At 62.7% G+C, this 24,597-nt stretch overlaps 1 protein-coding gene across 2 annotated transcripts; it reads left to right on the top strand.

Annotated features, from left to right (window-relative positions):
* Positions 1-11,048: 11,048 nt before the first annotated feature.
* LOC113200273 (uncharacterized) lies at positions 11,049-13,726 on the top strand. 2 transcript variants are annotated; one of them, XM_026413650.2, is made up of 5 exons: positions 11,049-12,365; positions 12,450-12,575; positions 12,665-12,784; positions 12,859-12,987; positions 13,183-13,726. In XM_026413650.2, the coding sequence occupies exons 1-5, from the start codon at positions 12,167-12,169 to the stop codon at positions 13,206-13,208; spliced, it is 600 nt and encodes a 199-aa protein (XP_026269435.1). In that variant the 5' UTR covers positions 11,049-12,166; the 3' UTR covers positions 13,209-13,726. The 2 variants fall into 2 exon arrangements, 1 of the variants encoding a protein (XP_026269435.1); XR_003303029.2 differs by having other exon boundaries at positions 11,051-12,365; positions 12,446-12,575.
* Positions 13,727-24,597: the final 10,871 nt, after the last annotated feature.

The following is a 24,597-nucleotide window of genomic DNA, read 5'->3' as shown; positions in this document are numbered from 1 at the left end:
TCCCCGTGGGCTCCAGCCCTGCACGCTGCCTCCCTTCCAGGCCATGGCTGCATCCAGCGCCCCAAAGAAAGGGAGGCAGGGGCCTCCCAGCCACCACAGCCACTCCCAGGGCCCACTCAGCCCACCCAGCTTAGAGAGATGGGGGCTACCGAGGCCCTGGGCCCAGTAGCCAGACCACTTCCCTGCCTGGACACCCCACCGTATCAGCCCGGCACAGCAGGCACTGGGTCCCGAGGCGCCCTTACCCAAGAGCAGGGAACCCAGAGGCAGGCCTGGGGGATGACCCAGGGGGCCGAGGGGCTGCCCAGCCTCAGAGCATGGGGGCCCTGAGAGCCGAGGGCCACATGTGGGCACCTCAAGGCCAGGCCCACAGAGTCCACGGAGAGGTCCTGTAGGATGGGTGGGAGGAGGGCGACGTGCCCAGAAAGCGGAGCAGGCCAGAGTGCTGGGGGAACCGAGGCACAGCAGGGCTGGGGCCGCGTCCACTCTGGGGGCCTAACACAGCACTGCAGCTTGGCAGCTCCGACAGCCGACAGGCATCATCCCGATTCCAGAGGAAGTCGGGGTCCAGGTGTCGCGGGCTAGCTCCCCCACAGGCTCTTTCCTGGCCATCGTCCCCAGAGTCCCCACATGGTCGACCTCTGGGTGTCAGTCTTGATGGCCTCTTCTTAGGAGGACACATGCAGGTGGGACCAGGACCCCTGAGGGCCCCATCCTAACTTGACCACCTCCTCGGGGACCCCCACCCCCAGCTGTGGCACTCTAGCCTGCTGGAGCGGGGCTTCAACACACCGATTCGGGGGACACATTTCATCCGGTAGAAGTCCAGTGCCCAGAAGGGTCACCATGGGGAGCAGGCTCCAGCAGGGACACATGAAAGGGACCAGGACATTTACAGATGGCCAGGAAGTACAGAGACCAGAGTGACAGAAAAGGAAGAGGGCCACAGACTTCTGCTGTCGGCCACCTTCCCCATGGGGGAAAGGCCAGCCTGGAGCCCAGGTGGGGGGGGCCTGAGAAGAATGAGCGGGGGAGGGGGACACAGTGGGAAGACAGGCTACAGCCTGCTCAGCCAGGAGAAGGAGGGAGGGGAGTCTGGGCCCATCAGTTGGAAGCCACAGTGTGGGAAACGGCCTCGCCAGAGCCGGATGCGAGAGGAGACCCAGGAGAGGAGATGGGGGCTGTGGGGCCGGAGCTGCACGTGCAGAGACACGGCCCATCTACCCGGATCCTGCTGGCCTCCGGGGATCCAGACCCTGGCTCCGTCACACTAGCCAGGTGGGGACCAGCCTGGGAAGGGACAGGAGCTGCCAGCAAGGTCAGAGTGGGCATGCAGACCAAGCAGCTCCCACGCACGACCCGCCGGCTCTGCCCCCGACTGGCCCTGCCTGAGACGCAGATGAGGGAAATGAGTTAACGCAGAAGTTCCCTCCAAAAGAGCTCATCAGCAGAGCCCAGACGGAAAAATCCGCCTCCATGGAGCCCTTGGAGTTGGAAGCGATTTCTTTGTGGAAATATGTTATGTGAGGGGTGAGATAAAGGACAGGCCTGAATGTTCCTCAAGACAGACACGGGAGCTCTGCACCACGAGCCCCCTCCTCACAGGACCCCGCGGCTCTGCCCTCGCCCCGGCCTCTCCCCTCTTCCTGGCTGCCCAGGTCCTCGTGGCACAGGAGGGTCCCGGTCAGGGTCCAGGTCCAAGGCCCCAGCTGGATGGCCTGGGATGGCCTCCCGTGAGCGGCAGCAAGGCCACAAAGACAGCAATCTCCACGGGGCGTCCCTCTCCAGTCCTGCCTGGCTGTGCCCGGCTCTGCTGCCAGGCATCTCCCGTGATGCCTGACCACGCTTGCCGGTGCCCACACACTGCTGATGAGGGACTCTGCCTTCCTGTCCCCAGAACCTCCTGAGCCCTCGTGGCCCACCACCAGGCACCAGGATGCCACCCACAGGGTGCCTTGGGGAAGCCACAGCTGGGGTGGTTGGCCTCGGGAGGGGGCTCTGTTCTGGGTGTCGGGGGGGGGGGACCCAGGCTCCTGCCACCTTGTGGCTCTGCACTCTTGAAGCCTCTGGGAACCCCGTCCTTCTTCCTGGGACTAGGGGCATCCCCCTGGAGACCTCGATGGGCCAGATCAAAAGTGGCACGATCTCGTGGGCTCCGAGATGGGGGCCAGGCTCCGTGCAGGGGCTGGAGGGTGTGTCCATGAAGACTGCTGCCCCCTGAGCGGCTGCCCACCTCCCACCCCCAGGCCGTGTTCCCCTGGTCTGCACCCAGGCCTTCTCCCAGCCCCACAGGGTGGCCGTCTTTGCAGGTGGGTGGAACCTGCTCAGGCTGGTGACTGCTCTGGGTCCATGGTTGGGAACTACCTGCTCCTGGGGACAGATGAGGTCAAGAAGAGGGTCTCTGTCCTTAGCAGCTTCAGGGCTGCATGGGACAGAGACTGCAATGGAAAGGGAAGGTGCAAGCACAGCCCAAATCCAGGACTGGGTCCCCCCAGGACAGAGACCCTGGGCCCAGGGGTCCTGTGGGCTTGGGGCAGAGGCCTCGCAGCAGGAAGGAACACAGGGGTCCCTCGGGATGGGCAGGGAAAACCAGGATAGCACCGACTTCCTAGTGAGCCCCCAGCAGGAGAGGGTCCGCCGGGGAGAGGGCAGGACAGGAGCAGCAAGCGCCCCGGGGTGAGAGTGGACCTGGCTCTGGTCTTTCCAACTCCAGCCCCCCAGTGCGCAGCCTCAGCCTTCAGGAATGTCCTGTCCATGGCGGGAGCTGCCAAGCCGAATGGACGGGGCCCAGGAGCGGGGGCCCAGGCAGGTGGCCGGCGGCTCTGACACTTTCCTGGCCATGGTCTTTGTCCCCCACGGATGCTGCTGAGGAGGACTGGGGGGCTTAAGCATCTGGGCGTGGGGGAGAGTTCCCAGGCCTCTGGCCATCAGCTCAGGCTCCCACTTGGAGAGCCTGTGTTGTTGAGATGTCTGAAACATTTGTTTTCCAAAGGATCAACTTCCAGATGATTCCAGAAGGGCCGGGAACCATCAGCCCGGCTGGAGGAAGAGGCCCTTATTCCCTCTTGAATCCCAACCAGGAAGGCGTCCTCCACCTTCTTCTTGCCCTGAGCTCCAGTCCCCCCCCCGTGTCCTTGTTTATTCACCCAGCAGCCCCCTGAACTCCTGTGTGCAGACCCCGAGAGGGGCTCCCACCCACCTCTAGCCTCTTCTCACCTGGTAGGGAGCCAGCCATGGGGACTCGTGGGAAGTCCTGGGACCTGGCACACGACTCCCGTCTCCTTTGACTTCTCTGGACGGGGGGCTCCGTGGTCTTGTGCCCCCTCCCTTTACACTGTCAACCCCGCAGAGAGGAGGGCCCATTGCTGTGCTGTCCCTGGGGTCTGTTCCTGAGAAATTCCCCAGCCTTCCTCAATCTGCTCCAACTGGTGCAGGCTCACTGAGATTTGGGACGACAGTGGCCCTCTGGGTCAAGTGGAAGACAAGTAGGGGGTCCGGTTCGTAAGAGTGGGGAGAGCCCTGAAAGCAGCTTGTCTTTAAGGGGAAGGGTCTGTGCACATGGGGGGAAATGTGCAGGAGGGGCAGCCTACAGGAGCCCGGGAGAGGGGACCAGCTGGTGATCAGGACACTGTGCTCGCGCCCACGTTATCTGAGTGGGGCAGGAAGAAGAGGTCATGGAGGCCCTGGAGCTGGGAGGAAGAGGAGTTCCTTCCTGGGGTCATGAAGGAACAGGGGACTGGTGGAGAGTAGCATGGGAGTCGGGGAGCTTGGAGAAAAGGCCCACGGCAGAAAACAGACTGGGAGAGGCAGTGGCCAGGGACCTCTGTGTCCCCATCTTGGGAACTGGGAGCAGCCACCATGGTCCACCCATCTGCTCAAAATTGCTCTTGTTATTGTCTTCCCCAGCAGGGTGCTGGCCCAGGGTGAGCAGGGGACCATGCGGCTACAAGAAGGGATGGAAAAGGCAAGTGTCAGGAGTCTCAGGAGTAGTCAAGGGTCACCAGAGGCTGGGGAGGGTCGCAGGTAGAGGCTGCAGAGGCCAGGAGCCTTTGGGGGACTGCAGAGACGACAGACAGTGATACCGTGTCGAGTGTGAAAGCAATGACCCACCTCGCTGCCCGTCCAGGCCTCGGAGGGTGGACTGAAGGCTGCCGTGGGGTTCAGTGGCAGAACCCTTGGCCAGGATGCGTGAGGCCCTTGGTTCTACTGCCAGCACCCCGGGGGAGAGAGAGAGACAGAGACAGAGAGGGAGGGCGGCTGAGCCTCAGACACACTCAGCTCTACCCCCTCCAGGCACCCAGAGTCCCGAGGTGGGCAGAGCTGGGTCTCAGCTGGCTCGAGGTTGAGTCAGAGCCCCCGGGGAAGCCCTGTTGGTGCCACACCAGGGGCCATCCTGGGGCTGCTGCGGCAGACTGCTATGCCTTGTCCCTTCCCAGATCTGAACAAGTAGGTGAAAGTCCAGAAGGCCACAGGCCATGGTGGGCACCCAGGCTGGACCAAGGATCACAGCTGGCAGTGGGGTCCACCAGGGGCTGGAGCGCCTCTCAGCAGAGGCATCAGGGCCTTCCGCAGGGTCTGGACGATACTTGGCGGGTTGCTGACTTCCCCTGAGTCTCAGAAGCGCAGACTGAAAGGTGGGGCCAGGAACCCTGCAGGGAGCAAAGCTGGCAAGTGACCGTGGCCTTGGTGGACTGTGCCGTGGACCCACCCTCCACGGCACCAGGTCCACCTCAGCTGGCTGCAGGGATCCTACCTCACCCACCTCGGTCAGAGGAGGAGGAATGAGGCCCGCTGACGTCTCAGGACCCCGTCAGCCTCGTGACTAACCAGTGAGGCACTAGGCGCCACGTGCCACGGGCCCCACACAGATCTCCCCAGAAGGTCCACAGGGCTGCCTACCTTCTGTCTCCCCTCCTGGTGAACCCAACTCCTGATCTCCATCACCTGAAACCTCAGTTCAGGAGTTTGGTAGATGTGAGATGGTCTGGTGTCCCCGGCCTGCCTCTGGGGGCCCTCTGGGGCAGAAAGGTGTGGCTTGGAGAAGAGGACAGAGGGAGGACATCAGTACTCCTCGGTGCCTGACCCATGGTTCCAAAACAAGTGAACCAGGAAGCAATGACGTCTTGCCTCCCACGATGTGGCAGGTCAGGAGCTATGGCCGGGCGTGGCTGGGTGGAGCTTTCTGTCCACGTGGGACTGGTCTTGGTCACATCACTTGGCGGCATTTTTCTGCATTTTCACTTTTGGAGGTCATGACCCACATGGCTAGCTTTGGCTAAGGTGGCCTCTTGGCAGTGGACACCTTACATGGTGGGTGGTTTCTCAAGGGAGCAAAACCAATAAGCCTTCTTCTTTTTTTTTTTAAGAGAGAGAGAGAGAGAGAGAGAGAGAGAGAGAGAGAGATTTTTTAATATTTATTTTATTTAGTTCTCGGCGGACACAACATCTTTGTTTGTACGTGGTGCTGAGGATCGAACCTGGGCCGCACGCCTGCCAGGGGAGCGCACTACCGCTTGAGCCACATCCCCAGACCCCCAATAAGCCTTCTTGAAGGTGAGCCCTGGAAGTCATTCAGTCATACTTCACTGAGTTTTATGGTCCCCAGCACCCTCGGATCCCAGGGGAGGCAACTGGACTCCTCCTCTGGGTGTGGGCAGCGGCAAGGCTACCTTGAAGAATATATGGGGCAGGAAGGGACTGTGGCCGTGTCCCCGTGGGCAGGGGAACATCCCGTGGGTATGCCTGGGTAGAGGCAGAAGCAATCTCAGGCCACAGGTCTGTGCCCAGGGCAGGACAACAATATCAGACCTGGACCCAGCTGGGACTAGAGCTGTCAGCCCTGCCCCTCTAGTGCCTCTTCTCTTGAGACTGGCCATCTTGCTTTGTGTCCATCCTGTGATCCGTGAGACAGAGTATGCCAATCAGGATTCAACCAGGGAGGCAGAGGCACACGGCAGCCATGGAGCAAGGTTTCGTGATCGGGAGTTGGACCTGGCCTTATAGAGCCATGGTGCTCAGCTGTCTGAAGGAGGCTACTAGTTGGGCCTGGGGATAGTAGAACAGGTGGTCAGGAAGAAGAGGGGCAAGAAGTGGGAGAGGGACATCATCAGGACCTGCAGGAATCCGAATGGACCTGCTGGAGCTCCTGTGTGTCTCTTTCCACGCTGGGCTGTGTTGAATGCGACCACCCACTCCTGGTCCCTGTCTGCCTAGGACTTGTGCATGTGGCTTTATTTGGACAAGGGGTCGACGTAGCCATGACCCGTGGCACTTACTACTCCACACTGAATAGGGTGAGCCTAGACTCAACGACCAGGGCCTTCATTGCAAGACAGACTGTCGCCCAGAGACAGAAACGCAGGAAAGGCAGCCCCGGAGAGCAGAGGCAGAGACCGGAATGACGGGGCCACCTCTGAGGATGCCTGGAGCCCCAGCAGCTGGGAGCTGGGAGGAGCGGGAAGGAGTCCTCTCAGGGCGCATGGCCCTGCCCAGGCCTTGGCTCTGGACTCGTGGTCCCCAGAGCTGTGTGAAAATAAAATGTCTGTTGTTTAAGTCCCACCTCGAGATGGGGATGACCCATTCGGGCTGTCCCAGGAAACCAGGGTGCACCCAGACCTAGGGAGAGGGGACACTGGGCGAGTGTCGTGGGATGTGGGGCTGGGGCTGGTGCTGGCCGCTGGAGGGAGAGCTGGGGAGATGGCCCAGCTCAGCTGAGGGAGGACTGAAGTTGTCTCCACCGACTGTCCCTGGAGGGTGAGGAGAGCAAGGTGCAGGGAGGAGGCCTGGAGCCACGTCCCCAGGAGAGCCTTGAGGGAAGGGGAGGTTTGGGAGGCTGCCGCTGGGTCTAGGGCCACGGGAGCCAGAGTGACGGTGGCCTGTCACTCCCGACACGGAGGACTGGGTAGTCCTGTTTCGGTCTGGCGCTAGAACTGGAACCTCACGGTGAGGTGGACCTGAATGTCTAGAGGAGCCCAGCGGGAGCAGATGGCAGCCACGGTGTCCCCCTCCACGCCACCACGTGTGACATTGATTTTCATGCCTAGCTCCTCCTTTCTTCTCTGTGTCTGGGGAGCCCTGATGCCCAGGGACCCTCCTTGGTCCCTAACCCTGCTGTGCTCCTTCCCTGGCAGCCCATGGTGACCTCAGTCTCACTTCCTTCTTAGTCTACCTGGAATCCCCAGCAGCTCTGTGCACCGTGGCCTGGACAGGGCCATGCTGGGGGAGGCACAGCCACGGTGTGTGGACTGCAGCACCAGCCCCCCACTGTTACCAGGGCTAGCACAGACCAGAATTCCCCAGAAGACCCTAAGCTAGGCTCCAAGCTCCAAGACCCTGCAGTCCAACCACTGGCCTGACCTTGTAGCTGCTGCTGTAAGCAAAGCTTCTGGTGCCTTGGTTCCAGCTAATAGACCTGCCAATGTCCCCTGAGAGCACAGGAGGTGGGGCAGCTCTTAGGCAGAAACCTCCTGGTCCTCGGAGGAGACCAATGACATATGTCCAAAACCCCCAGGGGAGGGCCACTCCTCCGGGAGTACCAAGCTCGGTGGTACTGTGGCACTGTGGCGTGTGCGTGGAACGGCAACTCCCGTTCGGGGCCTAGATCTGGAAACCCACGTGTGGCTGGGAGCCCAAGCCAAGGAACAGAACCACTATCTAAGACCTCTAATCACTGAGGAGAAGGAAAAAGCACAAAGAGGGACCCGGTGCTGTCCCTGGGGCAAGCATTACGGGGGCTGCAGGACACTGCCCAGGCTCCGAGGAGCACCCTACCACAGCACCCCAATGGGCACAGGGGGCCCGCAGGACTGTGGGCCCGCATGGAAACATTTCCAATCTTCCTCTCCAGCCCTGGGTGCCAACCTCAGGGAGCCCGTCCCACTCCCAGGATGGTGCAGAACCGTTTGTGGTGGGTGACAGGAGCTGCCGCGAGGCGGCAGCACAGTCTCATGCAGCACAACCACAGGCGGCCGTGGCTGGGTTCGCCCGCGGCAATGGCCCGCGTCACCCAGGTCCAGCGGCTCCCTAGTTCACGAGGGTCAACAGGGGACCAGGACCCTTGTGCACTTCTGAAATTGTCCCCTGAGCCGGGAACCCCCAAACCAGAAAGCGCCTCTCACCCCCGGGATGGCGCGGAATCGGCCGTGGTTGGGACAACCCAAGTCGCCGCGAGGTGGCAGCACAGTCCCACACAATGCAGCCCCAAGACCAGGCAGCCGAGACTGGGGTTCACCCATGGCAATGTCGGGGGCACCCCACCTGGTGCCACAGAGGTTCTCCAGGGTTTTAAGGGGACAGAATGCCAGGGAAACCACTCAGGTGTCCAGCTCAGGTCATATTCACAGGTCCACAGCCACGTTCTCTCCTTGACACATCAGAGCCACGGCGTGGATCTCAAGTCAGATCTACCACGTGTGGTGATCGTGGCACGTGCCGCTAATAACAGAGCACAGACTACCTAGGTCAGGCCCAGTGGATAGAAGGATGAGCCTCAGTTCTAATCAGCTCCTGCTGCCCGGGAATAATCAGAGCGCTGCACCCTGAGCTCAGCATTAACATCTCCATTTGATTGGGGTTTTGAGATGCTAATTGGGGAATTTGGATGTTAGAGCTGCCGTACTCTCCTCCACCTTAGCGCAGGATCCTTGAGTCACCTGAGCTTAGTTACCAAAGTGGGTGACACCTTAGTGTCTGGGGAATCAGGAGATGGTGGGATGGACAGGGTCAGTGTGACCACAGCTCTGAGACTGTGGTGCCCACGTACCGTGGCACCCATGTGCCATGTCTGCAAATGCGAGGAGGCAATTACCCGTGGTGTGCCCTGGGTCTGCGTGGCTAGAAGATGGTACCCCTGCTCTGGAGGTTTAGCCAATATCTCCCAGGCCAGGGACAGAAGTTGAGGATATGAGAGTGAATGCTTGGAAAAAGAGGGACCCGGTGCTGTCCCTGGGGCAAGCATGACAGGGGCTGCAGGACACTGCCAAGGCTCCGAGGAGCACCCTACCACAGCACCCCAATGGGTACAGGGGGCCCGCAGGACTGTGGGCCCGCATGGAAACATTTCCAATCTTCCTCTCCAGCCCTGGGTGCCAACCTCAGGAGCCCGTCCCACTCCCAGGATGGTGCAGAACCGTTTGTGGTGGGTGACAGGAGCTGCCGCGAGGCGGCAGCACAGTCTCATGCAGCACAACCACAGGCGGCCGTGGCTGGGTTCGCCCGCGGCAATGGCCCGCGTCACCCAGGTCCAGCGGCTCCCTAGTTCACGAGGGGTCAACAGGGGACCAGGACCCTTGTGTACTTCTGAAATTGTCCCCTGGGCCCGGGAACCCCCAAACCAGAAAGCGCCTCTCACCCCCGGGATGGCGCGGAATCGGCCGTGGTTGGGACAACCCAAGTCGCCGCGAGGTGGCAGCGCAGTCCCACACAATGCAGCCCCAAGACCAGGCAGCAGAGACTGGGGTTCACCCGCGGCAATGTCGGGGGCACCCCACCTGGTGCTGCTGAGGTTCACTGGGGCCGTAAGGGGAGAGGACACTCTAGTCAACGCCAGGCCACCCCACTTGATTCACCACAGGCCACGCTGTTGATGTTAAGGAGTTAAGAGTGGATGATAGTGGACAGAGAGGGACCCCATGCCTTGACGATGGGAACCCGTTCCCAGGGTGGCCTGGCTGGCGTGGGAGCTCGGGGCCACGGTGCCTGGTGCAGGAGGGTGTTTGGAGCCCTTTTGTTGGGCGCTAACCTCCGCTTGCTGCCTCTGTAGCTCAGAATCCTTTGAAGGTATGGGTGTAGGAGTGGCCGCGAGGCGGCAGTAGAGACTCACAAATCAGGGCCACGGCAACCGCGGCAGGGTCCACTATTGACCAATGAGCTGGAGTATGCCTGAGTATGCCCATAGCCACGTCTGGAGGCTTCCACACAAAGGTGGACTTACCCACAGCAACTGCAGGGAACTGTGAGAAGCGAGCACCCAGTTCGCTATGGAAGGGTGACGGCCATGGGTCTGCCCAGGGTACTTCAGCCCCTCCATACACCTGAAGCCCTGCTGCATGGCCAGGTGTGGTCAGCTCAGAGTCCTTGGCCCTGGCGTCCCAGCCACATCCCCCAGAGCTGTGCCACTTTTGTCTCCAACACCCTTGGCTTGGTTGGGCAAACCTGATGGACAATAGAGAGTCCAAGGGGGCAGGGTGACCAGAATGGCCAGGGAGTGTGGAAGCCCTCCTCTCTGCATTCTGTCATTGAGTCGTGGTGACCGAGATCAGCTGGAGGGGCAGGACAGGGCTGAGGCTGCCACATACGTGGCTTCTCACCAGATAGTGCCCACAAAATGTGGATGGCCACATAGTGTGTACAGACCACTGGGAAGGGGGCCTTCGGTGCCCTAACCAGCTGTCCCATGGAGGCCACTGTGACCAGAACTAGTTCTGTCACCCAGATGGACCTCAGTGGGGAGTCAGCCAGGGCCCACCAGAGCCTTGCTCGCAGCTCTTCTATACAGCTCAGCTGACCTGACCCCTGCCGGAACCTCCTCGAAGTGCTCAGAGCCCCTCATGACCTCCCGCTCTCGCCCCTAGGACCCCTCGAGTGGACAAGAGGTCTGGCCACAGTGGTGGAAGAAGGTGGCTGGGTTCCGTTCGAGTTCCCAGGGACTCCAGCCAGGACCCTGGCCTCAGACAGTGCTCACCCAGCACGGGCAGTGCAGGGTTCAGGGAGCGCCGTTCCATGAGGGGAGCCAACAGTTCTTGACCCAGAGGGGGACGTTTGGGTACAATGCCAGGCCCTGTCTAAAGGATGCCAAAGGAGGGGTGCGGGGAGGCTGTCTTTGGAGAATTCCAGGACGGGTGTGGGGTGAGAGGAACGTGCGCTGGAACGGACCAGGGTGGAGGTGGGCCCTGCGGGGGCCCCGACACGGCCCGCTCTGATTGGCTGGCAGGGCAGGGGCGGGAATTCTGGGCGGGGCCACCCCAGTTAGAAAAAGCCCGGGCTAGGGGCCGAAGAGCAGGGTGAGGGAGGGGGGTGGGGAGGGTGGGGGGTGGGGTGGGGACGGGGAAACTGGGGAAGATGGGGTGCCGGAGGAGAGTCGTGGGGGCCAAGGAGCACCTTGGCTGTCTGGAGTCTGGCGGGAGTGGGGAAGGATTGAGGGGCTAGCTCAGGCAGCCGGGGCGGTGGGGCCTGGGAGCCCACGAGGAGAAGGGTGGGCTCCCAGGGAAGCAGGGCAACATCGGCAGGGGCGCTGGGCCTGAGCTAGGGCTGGAGAGGAGGGGAGCCAGACATTCATCCCGGGAACTTTTGGTTTCAGGACGTGGCGGCTGGTCGGACAAGGGGAAGCTGCTGGGCAGGGCTCGACCCCAAACCTGGGCAGTGGAGGTGTAGCTGGCAGCAGTGGGCAGGTGAGGACCGCCATCTGCCGGGCAGGTGAGTCCACTTCCCTCCCTGGGCCTCACTGTGCTGGCCTTCTAGAAGGTTGGAGAGCGAGGACCTGCAAGGAGAAGTGGCTGTCCTCCCGGCAGAGCGGCAGGAGGAAGGCAGGATGGTAGGCACAGGTGACATCTTCTCGGGGGGAGCCGAGACGGAGAGAGACTGGGGGGCCCAGGGTCCATTCCAGGTGGAAAGAGCATTTTGAATGGGTAGGATAGAGAAGGGCAGGGCTGCCAGCGAGGACCGAGGCTGCTGCCTCCAGGGAGGTGACAGGTGACCTGGGGGTGGTAGTGGAGTCTGTGGGAATCCATCTAGTACTGTGGAAGTATCCCAGGTCCAGGTCGGGCAGAGCGAGGTGGGGTCACAGGATACAGAGGGGTCCCCAGCCGCCACCACATCCCACCCACCGTAATTCATCTAGGAGAAGGTACAGAAGCGGCTCTGGCGGGTCTCCCGAGGCCTGTGCCAGAGCCTCGAAGGCTGGAGAGCGGGAAAGAAGGGCAGTGCGCGGGCAGCACAGAAGGACGTCACCTGGGGGGAGCGGTGGTCGTGGGTGGCGGGCTCCGGAGAGATATCGCAGCAAGGAGGCTGCAGCGGGCCCAGCCTGCGGATGCACCGTTCCCACGCGGCACTGCGGCCCAGAGGCTGGCGCGGAGAGGGCCCACAGTGGACTTGGTGACACTGTATGCCCTAACCGCTCAGCCGCTGGGTCTGGCATGGCAGACAGGACAGCACCAGGGGAGCCAAGGGCATGGGCAAGGCCAGACAAGGCGAGACGGGCGGGGTAGAGCGAGTGAGCTCTCTAAGGGGGGAGTCGGGGCAGGCAGGTGAGGGGCCACCAGGCGGCGAGCCAACGAGGCACTGGCCTCCAGAGCCCGTGGCCAAGGCGGGCATCACGGGCAGCGACGGAGCAGTGATCGGTGCCTTCAAGCTCAGGACTGGAGACAAGGGTAAGTGCCCAGCCCCGTCTGCTTCCCTGCTGCCCACCAGATCCTCCTTATCCAACCAGCACCCTCTGTTCTCCCCAAAGACAGGTCTCCAGCAGGGGTGCACACGCCAGCCCCCGAAGGCCAGGACGCCAGGCGCAGGGATGTACTGGAAAGACATGACATGGTCCGGTGTGATGGCGAGGACAGAGGGACTGCCGTCCGGCCTTCGTGGTGAGAATGTCCCTCTGCCCGCTACAGAGTCCAGCCCAGACGACCCTCACAGACACCCTCTTGCTCATGCCCAGCTCTGTCCTCTACAGAACACTCTGGCTGGCACCGCGGGGGAGGCTGCCACAGAAGGGTCTGGTCCTTTGCTTTTCCGAAAGAGTTAACACACCACTGCTGCTCTCTGGACCCCCTAGAACCCTCAAGAAATAAAGGTGAGGGTCTCCTCTGGCACATGGGCAGGGCGGGGCAGGCCAGGAGCTGGGGCCTCATTCTGTCTCCATTGCAGAAATGGTGCTACCCAGCTCACGTCTGGGCCTTCAACTCTGGGGACTTCTTCAAGTCCGTCTAGCTCTGGATCAAGAATATGCTGCGTTTGGGAACCACTGCATACCTGACTCAGGAATCGGCTCTGTAGGTGAGCTTGGAGCCCCTCGGGAAGCGCCCCGCCCCCCCTCCCCACCCCACCCCCCTCCTGCCCCCCTCTTCCCCCCCTCCCCACCCCACCCCCTCCTGCCCCCCTCCCACCCCACCCCCCCTCCTCACCCCACCCCCCTCCTGCCCCCCCTCCCCACCCCGGCCCCCCACCCACATGTTTTGTCACTCTCCACAGGTGAAGCCGAAGGACCAGGCCTGTGAACACCAAGGCAGAACAGACCCGCAGCACCCGCCGCCAAACCCCATCCTCGTGGCCACCCCACTGCGCCCAGCGGACCATCAGCACGCCTCCCTCTGCTTTTCTTCTTCCTCCTTCCCTCCAACCTTGTGTTTCTGTCTTTCTTCCTTCCGTCGTTTGAGAGATTCAAAGCATCCGTGACTCTGTTTCCCCACCCGTCCCTTCTGATTTCAATTTGCACTAAGTCGTTTGCACTGGTTTGGAGCTCGGGAGAGCCTTGAGTCTCTCTGTGCGCGTGTGCGTGAGTGTGCGGGCCTCCTTGGCCACGCCGCCCCAGCGCCTGCCTGCTGTCCACCTCTGCCTGGGGGCGCCTGGGCGCCGGCCGCGTGCTTGAGGCCTCGCCCCCCCCTCACCTTGTCTGGAAGCTCCACCACAGCGAGCCACCTCAAAGCATTCCTCACACCACCTTGCCCAGTGCCCCTCCCCACCAGGGCTCACCAGAGTCCTGGCCTCATCAATAAACACAGTTACAGCAACTTGTCTCAGGGACTGGAATCTGAGCTGTCTGCCTCGGGGCGCGCCGCGGGCTGGGGGATGTGGGAGGGAGGGGAGGTGCCCAGAGGGACATGAGGGTTCTGGGGTGGGGAGGGGGAAAAGATGGGGGTTATAGGATGGGGCACACATCTGGAAGAGGGTTACGGGGTAGGGAGGGGCTGTGGGCCACAGGGGCTGTGGGGTAGGGAGGGGCTGTGGGGTGGGGAGGGGTCATGAGAAGAGGAGGGGCCGTGGAATGGGGTGACTGGCTGAGGAAGTGAGTTATGGGAAGGGGGGGGCGAGGGAATGAAACCAGGAGGGCCTAGGGATGGAAGGAGCACCGAGGGGAGGGGCGCAGGGGAAGCCAAGGGGGTTATGATACAGAAGGGTCCCCTGGTGAGGTGGGGTCTGTGGACACTGGGGGCCTGGGGGGACAGAGGAGCGGACACACCAGGGGTGGTGGGGGCTGGGATGGCAAGGGGTGTCCTGGGCCATGAGGGAGAGGTCAGACCCCACTCCAGTGCCACTGGCTGTCCAGCGCTCCAGGTCTCCGTGGCCACCCGTCCTGTGTGATCTGGTCCTGGGTGCCGGGCCAGACCCCAAAGGTCAATGGAGGTTTGAAGAACCACATTGCAGGGACGGATTTCAGGGTGGACACCAGCTCTGGGAGCAGGGCTGGCCCTGGCCACTCGCACAGGTCCACGACAGCCTCTGGGTTTCCTGCCCCACCTGGCTCCTCTGCCCTGGGTCCTACTCGCTGGGGAGCTGGGGCCTGGGTAGACTGGGGGTACCCCATCTTCTCACTTGCTGTGAGAGGGAGTTGGGGGGACCAGGACACACACAGGTCTGAGCATGGCCACAGAGAGGGAGGGTACCAAAGAGATCCAAGGAGACTTGAGGGAGGCAGAGAGGTCAAGGGAAGAGAGGAGGAGGGAGAGGGGTCTGGGTGACCGAGGGCCATTATTGGGGTCTTGCTCCTGGGTGAGAGTGGAGCCCCCTGTGAGAGACCCCAAGGCTGGGCAGCACCCTGCTGAGCCCCAGGCCAGGCTTCCTGGCTCCTGGTTGGAGTGTACAGACCCTAGGAACTAAGATGAAGCTCCCGAAAACGAGACTGGGGTCTTGGGCCCTGTTTTCCTCCCACCAGGGGCAATGCTCAGCGCAGTCAGGAAGGAGCCTCCACAGATTGACAAGAACCAGACCCGGAACCGGGAACTCCCTCCCCTCCCCCACAGGCCCCGCAGACAGGGACCCGTCTGACTCCTCACAGGCCCTCACCATGCCCCTCGCCACCCCTGCCCCACCACCCATCTGAGGCCCTAGTTCAGACCAGTGGTGACCCACTGGGCACAGTTGGGTGAGAGAGTCTCTTGAAGCTGTCTCTCTCCATGAGGATTTCAAAGGCCAGCCGGCTGTGCGGGGTAAGCCACCTCCACCTTCCTGACCTCATGGCAGTGACTTGACCAAGTGACAAAGTAGCCATCCATCACGTGTGGGGAGGGAGGTCTCCACAGGCCTTTAGGGTAAACATCCGACCTGCTCGAGGTTCCCAAAGCGGGGCTCCGAAGATGAAAGCCAGCCCTCTGAAGAACGGCTGGTGGGCACTGCAGGTGGCCCAGGGGTTGGGGGGCAGTGGGGTCACAGGCTGTGGAGGTGGAGAGGAGATGTCAGCCCAGCAGCCTAGGGACACAGAAATCAAATCCCAGACGCGGAAGGGAACTGGGCCGTGTCCTGGTCATCTGGAGAGCCAGCCACGCTGGAACCCAGCTGCGTCCAGGCTTGGGACCCTCAGGGTGGCTGTGAAGGGCACATTCTCACCCTGGGCTTTCCCCAGGGAGTTCTCAGACAAAGTTGGGGGAAGAGCTTGCGCAGACTTTGGGAGAGTGGAGTGCTCCTTCTCTTGCCCACCCAGGGGAGCCGCTGGCCCTCAGCACCCCCAACTGTCGCACTCCCCCCGCTGTGGGCGTCTGCCCCTGTGAATGCCGAGGGTGGGGCAGGGTGACCTGGGCCTGTCCACACAGTCCCTCCTTCTGCAGTGGGCTTCGAGCTGGACCTGGGACAGAATCCAGTGGAGCCCCTGGAGTGCCAGGGCCTGGGGAGCAGGAAGGAGCTCATGGGGGCAGGATCTGGCGATGCAGACAGGCCAAGGCACAGTTACTCTGAAAACAGGTGCGTGGGGGTCCAGCCTCAAGCCTCGCCCCGGGTGGGGGCTGGGAAAACAGAGGTGGCCCAGCCCCCGCCCCAACAGAGCCCCTCCATCTGAGCTGGGGACCGCCAGGTTGGAATGTGTTTACCTTTGGCCCAACCGATTTCCTGCTTTTTAGAAAAGGGGCTTAGAGAGGGCTGTTAGACAGGCTCCTGGCGCCCCCGCCACCCAAAGGCACTTTCAGAATGCTCCTAGGCTGAGCTGAGTGCAGAGAAGCAAACAGGGGCTTGAATTTCATCCCCAAACCCCAGCAGGGGGTGGGTGGGGAGGGGCGGCTGCAGCGGTGCCAGAAAACCTTGGGAAAGAGGTTTCGAGGTTTCAAGCTCCCGAGAGCCTCTACACATGCCCCTGGGGGCCCCTGCACACCCACCCCCATAGGCACCCAGGGTAGGCTGCAGGGTCTTCACACTTGGCCCCCTCCTGCTGGTGTTGCTGTCCCGTGTCCTGCCAGAGAGAAGGGGGATCATTTCACACAGTGGGGTCACGCCTGCCGCGCCAGACGCCGCTGCCTGTGTTGGCATCTCTAACCCTGTGCTCCAGGGCCACGCACCCCTCCCTGTCCTCTGTCCTGTGTGTGCCCACAGCTGTGGCCCTGTGGGGTGAGGTCTCTGCAGGCGTTTAATGATCTGGGCAGGAATCATAGACCACAGTGTGGGGCAGGGGCAGGTCGCTCACTGTATCACGGAGGACAAAATTCCAGCATGGCAAAGGAAACAGAATCCTTTAAACAGGACTAAGGGGACCTTTGGAGTCTGACTACAACAGGCCCGCCCTGAGAAGTCTCCAAACACTGAGGTCGGTGCCTGAGAAGACAAAGATCTCTCTGGGGGAGGGGCATCCAAGTGCTCAGAACTGGGGGCAGTAGATCCAGTCTGGAGGCCCCCACAGCCCTCTCCAGCAAGGAAGGCCAGGAGGGCTCCGCTGCTGGTCAGTACCGACCCAAAGCTGGGTCTAGGCTCAGGGCACTGTATCTCTGCAGCCTGCTCTTGCCTTCTGCAGCAGACCAGGCCTCTATGTGCATGATTGCAGGCGCATGTGGTGCCTGACAAGCCCCGAGAGACTGGGCCTTCTCAAAGACTGTGTAAACCCCCCCAAAGGGGAAATGGAACATTCTAGAAAGAACTGTGGTCGGCTTTGGTCTCTGCAAGGCTGTAGTAACCATGCTGGTGAAGCCCAGTCCTGCCCACCCTCTCCCCCTCCCTCTCCTCTCCTCAATTTTCTCCTCCTCCCCCTCTCTGTGCATAGCTCCCCCAGCCTGCTCCTGGTGACACTGTTGGCCCCTTTCCAGGGCTGAGGGGAACTGGTGGGGGCCCCTTCCTGGAAGCCCACCTGCAGGCCGGCTTGCTGGGAAGGGGCCTGCTCTCCCTGGCGGCTCCCCCCGCCCGCAGCCATTTCCTGGAAGCAGTCACTGTGGGTATTCTGCTCCTTGTCAGCGCCCAGCCTGCAAATAAAGCAGACACTGTGCTCCTTGTCCTGGGGGAGCCCCACTCCATCACCCCACACCTGGCTGGACACAGGCAGGCAGCCTGTCCGCGGGGAGTGGTGCAGGGCGGGGGCTAGACCCATCAACCCAGGGCCAGAGGCTCCTTCCCCCTCTGCTGCCCCGCAGGACACCTCTGTGCCAGCACGTGCCAAGCCCCAGGGCACCACAACTAGCTGTGGGGACTGTGCCCCCAAAATGGGGCCCTGTGCAGACCCCAGCGAGAAGCTGGCAGGGCCACAGGGGAGGAAGGCCGCGGGCCCCACGCTTTGCAGAAGCAACTTCTGCCTGGATGGAAGATTCCAGAGGAGACCCCAGAGCTGAGGCTGCACGGGGAGGAGACTTGGGGGGTGGGGGGCTGGGCAGAAGCCTGTGCTGGAGTTGGAGGGAAGAGAGGTTGCTGGGCCCTGGAGGGTCCGGCTGGGGTCTGGCGGGTTCCTGGGGGGCAGGGAAATGAAGGCCGAAGATGGCTTGGAGGCCGAGGAACAGGCTGGCTCCAACAGAAAGGGGGACCCAGAGCTGCCCAAGCCCTGGCCCTTCCTGGGTGAGCTCCCACTGTGCTTCCCACTGGTGGGAAGGCGCCCAGCAGGGCGTGTGGCCAGCTCTGGGAGCACAGGCTGTGGGCTCCAGGCTGCCAAGAGACAGATGAAAGAGAGAGGACCCAGGTGTGACCACAGGGAGCCGCAGCACCCAGGTGGGATCCTCGAGTGGGGGTGACCGGTGGGGCTAAGAGTTGGGGGTCAGAAGTCTGAGGCCCAGATACCTGAGGGAGAACAGGCCCAGGTCATGAGGCCCAGCCGACCTCCAGCCCCAGGGCCCAGACCCCCAGTGCTGGGTCAAGAGCTTGAGGGGAGAGGAGGTGTGGAGATGGGCCTGGGGGGAAGGCGCCCCGCGGGATGCTGGGAAGGACTGGTTTATTCAGGTGGCACTCAGATCGGGCCGCGTGCCTGTCGGCCCCACGGGATGCAGGGAGGCGCGCGCAGAGCCCCCGACGGGCTCCCCATTGGCTGTTGGTGACATCACCCCTGTGTCAACAGGCCAGGTCTGCAGCTTCCCGGCTGGCCAGGGTTTATGGAGCGGGACCCGACCCCGCTGGGCCCCCACCCCACCCGGCCCACACACTGGCCCACTGTTAGGGGTCTGGGGGTGGAGGCTGCGCCATGGCCTCCTGGCGCCAACTGCTCTTCCGCCCGCCTCTGAGTTCCCGGCACAGTGGCTGCCCCTCTGAGCGTCCCTGGCCAGGGGATGTGGGGGCCCCAGGTCTGGCCCACACCCCTCCCTCTGGAAAGAGGCCTGGAGCCAGGGAGAGGGCTTGGAGCCCCAAGGCCAGGGCCTCTGGCTCCGTGGGGAGGGGCCAGCACTGCCTCCGACAGGGGACTCCGTCTGCTGAGAGCTCGCCGGGAGCTCTGGGGGTCCCTCCCAGGTGGGAGGCCCCCCAGACCTCCCCCCGCCCCCTGGTTGGCACTGCCAGCCACTGGCCAGAGGGAGAATAGGGCAGGGCCATGATGGCGACTGTCCCCATCAGCCCTGTCACTCTCCTTGGATGGGGACCTTCTTGCCCAGACACTGGAGGGGCTACCTCTGCTAGCCAGAGCCTTCTGAGCCGAGTGCACCTCCTGGGCCTGCCACAGGCAGCCAGGACAGACTTCCCAGGCCCTCGGGAGTGGCCGTTCTCGGCGAGGGGCCGCGGATCCTGGCTGTCATGGGAAAGACAGCCCCTTTTCACCCCAGCCCTGCCTGCCTCCAGAGCGGCCTGTTGGGTCCCCTCTCAGGTGTCTGCCACCCTCATCTGCTCCCCTCTCAAAGAGGTTTCTGGGGGCTCCACAGGGACTGCTGGTGCTGCCCTCAGAAGTGGCCGAATCCTCGTGGCCTGGCCTTGGACAGGCCAGAGAGGCCCCCGATGGGGAGGGGGAAGAGGGAGAGGAGGGGAGGGCTCAGCTGCCTCCTCCCCAGCCTCTTCTCACCAGTCTCCTCACCCCGTGAGCCTGTCCAGGGGCCCCTGGAAGAGCACATCACATTTGAGTGGGGTCAGGGAGGAAAGGTGGTGTGGAGGGGGGCAGGGAAGAGCTCAAGGAGGGGCAGAGAGCCCCTGGAGCAGCCCAAGAAGGTCCTTGCCAGGTGTCACCCTAAACCAGCTCCCTTGGGCTACCAACCCCCACACTCCCCGCCTGTCTGTCCCCACAGCCTTCCCCATGACCAGGGATTGGATCTGACTCTTCTTGCTCCTGTCCTCCTTTGCCTGCCCCCTGGGGTGGTCAGATCTGCAGCCTGTGTCTGCCCTGCCCACCACCCCTCCCCTCAGGCCTGGGACCTCCGGTCCTGTTGCCCCACACCTGGGGGTGAATGGCCTCACCTGGGTGGTGGGGCAGAGGGCATGTGTGCCACCAGGGGCCCCCATGGGACACGTGTCTGTTTGCATTTCAGGGGAAGCGGCTGAGATAAAGGGCTGTTTTCCCAGGGGCACAGGCCAACAGGGGGCTGAGGGGCCGCAGGGAGTCAAGGCCAGGTCCTGGGCTTCACACAGCCTTGCGCTCCCCCGCCCAGGCCTTTGTGGGGAGAACAACTGCTCAGCTGCTCCCCTATCAGCTCAGGACCCTCCCAGTCAGCCCACAGGGTCCCAGGTGTGACCTCCCACATTGGAGCCCTGTCATCTGATCACCTGACTAGGGCTGCATTTCCAGCGGGCTCTGGTTTGGGTGGGTCTGGCCCCTGCCTGCGGGGGCCCACCAACCTAAGACAGGGGCACTGGCAGGTGTCAGGGATGCGTGGGAAAACCCCTGGCAGAGATGGGAGGGGTGCGGACAATAGGATTAGGGTTTCCATTATGTTCATGTCCCAGGTAAATGCTCGTGGGGAGGGGGCTGCCTGGGAGCTCAGCCAGCAGACAGGCAGGTTGGGTGGGAAGGACCAGCGAGGGCCTCTCAGGAAGTGGAATTCAGACCCTCCGCCCCAACCTGCTTGGCAGGGCCTCAGGAGCTCTCTGACAGCAGAAGGCCTGGAAGTAGATACCCTGCCTGCCCAGTCCGGGCCTCATGGGGCAAGGAAGGGCAGTCCCCAGAAAAACTAGCCAGACGTGCCATCAGGAGGACCCCAGCAGCCCAGCCCAGGACGCCTCCTCTGTAGGAAGCATCAGGAGAGGTCCTGGGCCCTCCCTGAAAGGCCAGCCTCCCATCCCTGGTCTCCGAGGCTCAGAGGCTCTGTGCAGCACTTCCTACATGCCCACCAGTCCCTGAATTCATGGCATGCCCTCTTCTCCCACTGCCTGTGCTTGGGGGGTCTTCAGGTGGGTGCATGAGCAGAGTTGTGACTCCTCCCCAAGATACACAGCTCCAGAGCAGGCTCCTTCTCCTGGCCAGCGCCTCTGGCTCAGTGGGTGTCTCAGACAGGGTACCCCTGCAGACCCACAGGCCAAGGCCTGGAGCTCCCCAGCAGGTCTCCGGCTTTCTTCCAGGGCCCCACCCCAGGAGAGTGCAACCCATCACTCCTGGCCAACACCAACCTCAATGTGGAGACCGTCCCTACAGAGACCAGGGCTCCATCCCTCGGGTGGAGGTGGGTAGGGCTGAGCCAGGGGAGGGGGCGAGATGGAGCAGGAGCCACCGCTGGACGCACAAGGCAGCCTCCTCCACCTGCCCAGGAACCTTGCATGGAAGTGGACATCAGGAAGGGGCCGGTGAAGATGAGCAGAGGAGGCCCCTGGGAGCTGCTGGGGAAAGGTGGAGGGGAACCACTTCCTTAGAGAAGTCAGACGCTCCCACTGGCCCTCAGCCCTCGTCCCTGAAGTAGCTGGACTCTCGTGAGCTGCCAGCCCATGGCAGGGCAAGCTGGACTCCCTGGGAGCTGCCCCTCAGCTCCTCTGGCCCTCACCCCCCCAACCCCGTGCACCACGAGCACACATGCTTCAATGTTCCTTCATTTTTAAAAATTTAAACTGAGTTCAGCAACTGTCCAGGGAAGAGCAGAGAGCTCACACCAGGCAGCTGGATATCAGGCAGCGGCCAGGCTGTCCAGCCAGCCCCAACAGAGAGGGCCACTTGACCTGGCCTGACTGCTCTTTCCTTTTGGCATGGGGACTGCCATTCCAGGATAGGGGTGCCCAAGGAAGGGCAGCCACCGCCCCTGAAGATCTTCCAGAAGGTTCTCTGTGGTGCCAGGGTAGGAAGTGCTGGCCCTGGGGCCCTAGGGAAGTTGCATGGGCCATCAGGGAACAGGTCCCAAGCTTGGGGTGCCATGGGGTCCAGCTGCCGGGCAGGGTTGAAGTCTGACTCTGCGTTCCCACCACCAGAACCCTGGGAGCAAGGCCAGAAGAGCACGCTGTTGGGGCAGGTGGACAGGACTCGAATGAGGCAGCCATTGGGGAAGGAGGGCCACTTGCCAGGCCTGTCTGGGAGCCTTATGTGAACTGGCCTCTTCTTCTCATGAAAACCCCATTCTCCAGACCAGGAAATGGCACAACCCTGAGCTCCTGCAGCCAGTTAGAAGATACGTCAGGACTGCACCCCAGGCTACCAGCTCAGGGCCAGGGTTCCAAACACCCCCCGACACTACCCCTGGGCTTGGGTTGGGCCTAGGAGGCCAGAGACCCCTACCCTTCATGGGGCTTGGTCCCTGGCCAGAAATCAGTCCTAGAGTTCAAGGGACCGGATATGAGCAGACACAGAAATGGAGAACTTTCTAGAAGGTGAAAGGGCTCCACTGCTGGGGCGGGTAGAGGAGAGCAGATCTCTGACGAGCCCTCACAGCCCCCTCCCCAGCACAGGCAGAGTGGGCAGGACAGACAGGTGCAAAGTCCCAGGACACTGACCGCAGAGCTCAAACAAGAAGAGAGGCCGGGCCCCCTGCCGCGCGCGGGCAGCAGGGTGGGGACGTGCTAAGTGGGGGAGAGGGCACTGTCTGGGCTGCACAGGGGAGCCCCTCAGCCGTCCTGAGGGTCACCTCACACTGCTCACCGTCACCCTGAGAGGCAGCCTCTGAGCAGGAGACTCCCCAGGCCTGGCCCTGCTCGCACACCTGCCGGGTCACCCTCACGCACAAGCACACTGAGTGTCTCTGGGTCCCTTCCTGGCAAGCAGGGCCTCGCATCCAGCTCTGTGCACACAGGGCTCCTGCCTTCCTCCACACATGGCTCCACCAGGTTCTGGTGCCCTGCCTACTGTGAGGTGCTCCTCTCTGCCACCTTCCGCCCTCCATCCCCACACTAGGTCCCACTCACGTCCTAGCCCAGGGCACGGGCCCAATTCCAGGCCAGCCCCCACAGGTCTCAAGAAACAGAGTATCTCAGGAAGCCTAGGGACCAGGGGGACCTGCCCTCTGTCACGCAGAGGCTCTCCCTGGAGACAGAGGAACTCAAGCCCAGATGCCCTGCGCAGCAGGAACAGGGCACTGCTCTCTTCTGTGGGAATCCAGGGACAGCAGAGTCCCGCTGAGCTCGGGCGAGGGCAGGCGGCAGAAGATGACAGCTCCTGTTCCCCACAGCTCCATGCAGTGCTGGGAGCCAAGGAAGCTCCAGAGAGGGGTGTCCCACCAAGTGTGGACCCCAGGCAGGCGCAGGGGCCCCAGCCCAGATGGAGGTTCACAGAGCAGCCTCTCCCCCCACGAGGCGCTGCCAGGCTAAGACGTGAGAAGGAGGCCGGCAGACATCGGACCCCTGCTCTGGACACCTCTGAGGGCCACCGTCAGAACCCCTAGTCCCTGAGCTGCCCACTGGAGCACCTGGGGACTAGACACAGTGTGGGAGGCAAAAGAGACTTGGCTACAAGGTGGCCCCAGCCCCAGAAGGTGCCATGGGGCTGGACCCAGATGGTGGGAAGGACAGGGGCTGGCTTTGTTCCAGGAGGGGACTGTGCCTTGGTGCCTTTGCAGAGGGCTTTGGAGCTGGGGGTCCACAGCCAGGGCCCTCCCACCTCAGGGAACCCAGAGCCTCAGGTGTGCAGGTGAGGCTGACCCTGCCCTGGGTCTAGGACCCTTCCACCCATGGCCCACCCTTGGCCTGAGGAAGGAAGCCTGCCTCCTGAAGCCCCGGCCAGGCCAGGATGGGAACAAAGGGGCAGGGGTGGGGGACACCCAGCCACGAGGGCCATCTGGTCAGGGAAGAGGCTGGCCCAGTGGGTGTGGTCTGGCCAGCTCAGGAAGGTCAGAGGCCACTCTGGCCCGGAAGAGCCCCCAGACACCTAGATGATTGCATCCAGGCCCTGGTCTCTGCCTGTCCCTCTCCTGGGACCCGGGCAATCAGAGCAGTCCCAGCAACAGTGTTTATTTTCAGATGACATTTTTAAGAAAAGCGGCCTTCCTCAAACGCCTGACCCTGTGGCTGGAATGCGGGGAGCCAGCAGAGATCTCCCCACCGGACCCAGCACAGCCTCTGCTCGGGGCAGGAGCTGAGGTCCATCCTGGGGACACACCAGTCAGCCACAGTCAGACCGGCAACCCTGCCCTGGGCTGTGTTCCCAGACTTGCTGAGTCCCAGCGGGGTGTCCCCAGCCCTGTGGCCCAGGGCTCACACACATGCAGAGACAGCTTGTCTTGGCTGGCTGCGCCCAGCACCTCTAGTGTGGGGTCCTGGGACCCTTGCCCCTGTGCACACACGCAGCGCCGTGGGCTGCCTTAGCACCTCCGCCTCTGCGGGCCGCCTGCGCGCCTTGGCCTCCCAGACACCCTGGCCTGCCCCAGCCCTCCTCTCTGTGGCCCTTAGGTCACCCAATCTCAGCCCCTCTGGGGCACCGTCGGGCTCTGAAGGCAAAGGCTGGATGTGGGGGTGGCCCCTGCCTCTGGGATTCCCCAGCGGCCATTCCCCACTGACTCGAGGAGTCTGCAGCCTGAGGCTGGAGGGAAGGGTGATGGGGTGGACCTGCACCCTGGCTCTGCACCCGACCTGGCCCTGACCTAGGCCTGCAGCCTGGTTTCCAAATCTGGCTTCAGAGTTTCACCAGACCCCCTGCCCCCCCCCCCCGCCCCCTGCCCCAGGGTGTTCCTGGAGCTTCCTGGAAAAGGCCTGTGTTTGCCCACTCTTAGGGTGGTGTGTGTGGAACAGGGACAGGGCGGTCCCACAGCTTCTCTCCTGAGGGTCCCACAGGCATGCTCCCCTCTTAGCAGGTTCGGGGAACAGTGGGCCCTTCCCTTTCCCTGGTGGTCCTGGCCTAGGGCCCTAGGGGCCTGGACAGGCTGCAGAGGGGCAGAGGGGTGGAGGGGCTGCCTC

The sequence above is a fragment of the Urocitellus parryii genome, chromosome 4 (assembly GCF_045843805.1).
Source record: "Urocitellus parryii isolate mUroPar1 chromosome 4, mUroPar1.hap1, whole genome shotgun sequence".
Taxonomy (NCBI): domain Eukaryota; kingdom Metazoa; phylum Chordata; class Mammalia; order Rodentia; family Sciuridae; genus Urocitellus; species Urocitellus parryii.
The sequence above is the reverse complement of the archived record's forward strand: the minus strand, read 5'-3'. Positions and strand labels throughout refer to the sequence as shown.

Excerpts from the sequence above, each read along its gene's own strand:
- LOC113200273 (XM_026413650.2), top strand. The coding sequence starts at position 12,167 with ATGGGCAAGGCCAGACAAGGCGAGACGGGCGGGGTAGAGCGAGTGAGC. Across the intron at positions 12,576-12,664 it reads ACTGCCGTCCGGCCTTCGTG|AACACTCTGGCTGGCACCGC; the intron begins GTGAGAATGTCC and ends TGTCCTCTACAG. Across the intron at positions 12,785-12,858 it reads AGAACCCTCAAGAAATAAAG|AAATGGTGCTACCCAGCTCA; the intron begins GTGAGGGTCTCC and ends TCTCCATTGCAG.